The sequence below is a fragment of the Engraulis encrasicolus genome, chromosome 15, assembly GCF_034702125.1.
Source record: "Engraulis encrasicolus isolate BLACKSEA-1 chromosome 15, IST_EnEncr_1.0, whole genome shotgun sequence".
Classification (NCBI taxonomy): domain Eukaryota; kingdom Metazoa; phylum Chordata; class Actinopteri; order Clupeiformes; family Engraulidae; genus Engraulis; species Engraulis encrasicolus.
The window spans coordinates 44606553-44609052 of record NC_085871.1 but is presented as its reverse complement, the minus strand read 5'-3'; the positions used below and the strand labels follow the sequence as shown (position 1 = coordinate 44609052).

General features: G+C 42.0%; 1 protein-coding gene across 1 annotated transcript in view; it reads left to right on the top strand.

The window, feature by feature from the left end:
* LOC134464762 (protein kinase C-binding protein NELL2a-like) overlaps positions 1–2500 on the top strand; it is a 192509-nt gene that overhangs the window by 25093 nt on the left and 164916 nt on the right. The window contains exon 3 of the mRNA XM_063218108.1: positions 2062–2235. Within this exon, the coding sequence (XP_063074178.1) occupies positions 2062–2235 (174 nt within the window). The remainder of the gene's footprint in view (positions 1–2061; positions 2236–2500) is intronic.

Genomic DNA, 2500 nt, shown 5'->3' with positions numbered 1-2500 from the left:
TCTTCTTCTTCTTCTTCTTCCTCCTCTTCGTCATATTCTTCTTCTTCTTAATTTCTTCTTCTTCCTTCTTCTTCTTCTTCTTCTTCTTCTTCTTCTTCTTCTTCTTCTTCTTCTTCTTCTTCTTCTTCTTCTTCTTCTTCTTCTTCTTCTTCTTCTTCCTCCTCCTCTTCGTTATATTCTTCTTCCTTTCTTAATTTCTTCTTAATTTCTTCTTAATTTCTTCTTCATTTCTTCTTCTTCTTCTTCTTCTTCTTCTTCTTCTTCTTCTTCTTCTTCTTCTTCTTCTTCTTCTTCTTCTTCCTCCTCCTCTTCTTCCTCCTCTTCGTCATATTCTTCTTCTTCTTCCTCCTCTTCGTCATATTCTTCTTCTTCTTAATTTCTTCTTCTTCCTTCTCTTCTTCTTCTTCCTCCTCCTCCTCTTCCTCCTCTTCGTCATATTCTTCTTCTTCTTCATTTCTTCTTCTTCTTCTTCTTCTTCTTCTTCTTCTTCTTCTTCTTCTTCTTCTTCTTCTTCTTCTTCTTCCTCCTCCTCCTCGTCTTCATATTCTTCTTCTTAATTTCTTCATATTCTTCTTCTTCTTAATTTCTTCTTCTGCTTCTTCTTCTTCTTCTTCTTCTTCTTCTTCTTCTTCTTCTTCTTCTTCTTCTTCTTCTTCTTCTTCTTCTTCTTCTTCTTCTTCTTCTTCTTCTTCTTCTTCTTCTTCTTCTTCCTCCTCCTCTTCTTCCACCTCTTCGTCATATTCTTCTTCTTTTTAATTTCTTCTTCTTCTTCTTCTTCTTCTTCTTCTTCTTCTTCTTCTTCTTCTTCTTCTTCTTCTTCTTCTTCTTCTTCTTCTTCTTCTTTCTTTCTTTCTTTTTTCTCCCCACCTTGCTTCTAGGGCTTACAGAGTTTTTCTGGGGAATGTGTGGTAGGCTACATGTTGCGTGTGTACTGTGGGAATATTTATCATTACTAGATGCATGTATGAATATATGCTCTCTCTCTCTCTCTCTCTCTCTCTCTCTCTCTCAACACACACACACCTTCACACACCCACCCACACACACACACACACACACACACACACACACACACACACACACACACACACACACACACACACACACACACACACACACACACACACACACACACGCAGAAGGGAAAAGCTCATTAGATTCCGCCAGCAGATAAATCTGGTGTTGATCTTTAATTGGAGTTTCACGCTCTCTGCATTGTCTCCTTTATTAATCTCTCTCTCTCTCTCTCTCTCTCTCTCTCTTTCTCTCTCTCTTTCTCTCTATCTCTCTCTCTCTCTCTCTCTCTCTCTCTCTCTCTCTCTATCTCTCTCCCTCTCTCTCTCTCTCTCTCTCTCTCTCTCTCTCTCTCTCTCCCTCTCTCTCTCTCTCTCTCTCGCACTCTCTGCATTGTCTCCCTTAGTAATCGGTACAGAACAGAAAGACTCCATAGCAATAGCAAATGTGGCCTTCTCTCATCTACTCACTTTATCATCCTCTCTATTTCTACACTCTCTTTTCCCTGACGTCATGTTTACATTTGTATGAAGGTTCTCAACCTTTTCAGTTATTGCCAAAGTCAGCTTTACCTCAGTCATTGTCCAACTACATTTCCCATGGGCCTCTGCTCTTTCCCTGGTTTCTGGAGCTGAGGAACAGCAGCCGTTTTGAGATCTGGCTGCCAGGTCATCTAATGTCACTTAACCTCAATTATTGCCGAACTTTATTTTCCCTCAGTCAATCCTTTTGGTCTTCTGCAGGTTCCTGGAGCTGTCTGCGTAGCAAGATCCAGCTGGCAGAACATTTAAGAAAATGTATTCCAGAACATGTATTCACTTTGCCTAAGTTATTTGCAAAGTCCATTTCCCCTCAGTCATTGTGAAACTACATTTCCCATGGTGCTCTTCTCTTCTTCCCCAGGTTCCTGGTTCGCGTAGTGAGATCCCTCTAAAAACATTTATTCCAGAAAATGTATCCACTTTACCTCAATTATTGGTAAAGTACACTTTACTTCAGTCATTGTCAAACTACATTACCCATGCTCCTCTTTTGGTCCATCCGCAGGTTCCTGGAACTGGAGAGTAGCGGTCCGCGTAGCGAGATCCGTCTTCACTACAGCACGCGCGGCCGGCGTGCCCACACCGAGGTCTTCCCCTACAGCCTGGCTGACGACCGCTGGCACAAGCTCTCGCTGGGCATCAGCGCATCGCACCTGGTGCTGCACGTGGACTGCAGCAAGTGAGTAAACAGTGCCGTTGAGCAAGGCACCTAACCCCACATTGCTCCAGGGACTGTAACCAATGCCCTGTCAAATAATGTCTGTAAGTCGCTTTGAATAAATGAAAGCGTCAGCTAAGAGCAATGTAATGTGATGTAATGTAATGTAATGTAAACACACAACTAGGATTTGTCCACGTGCAACACCAGGTGTGAGACGCTGACTTAACATTACTGTACTTGACTTTAATTTAGTGTGAATTTACTTTACTCTCCCTTATACCTT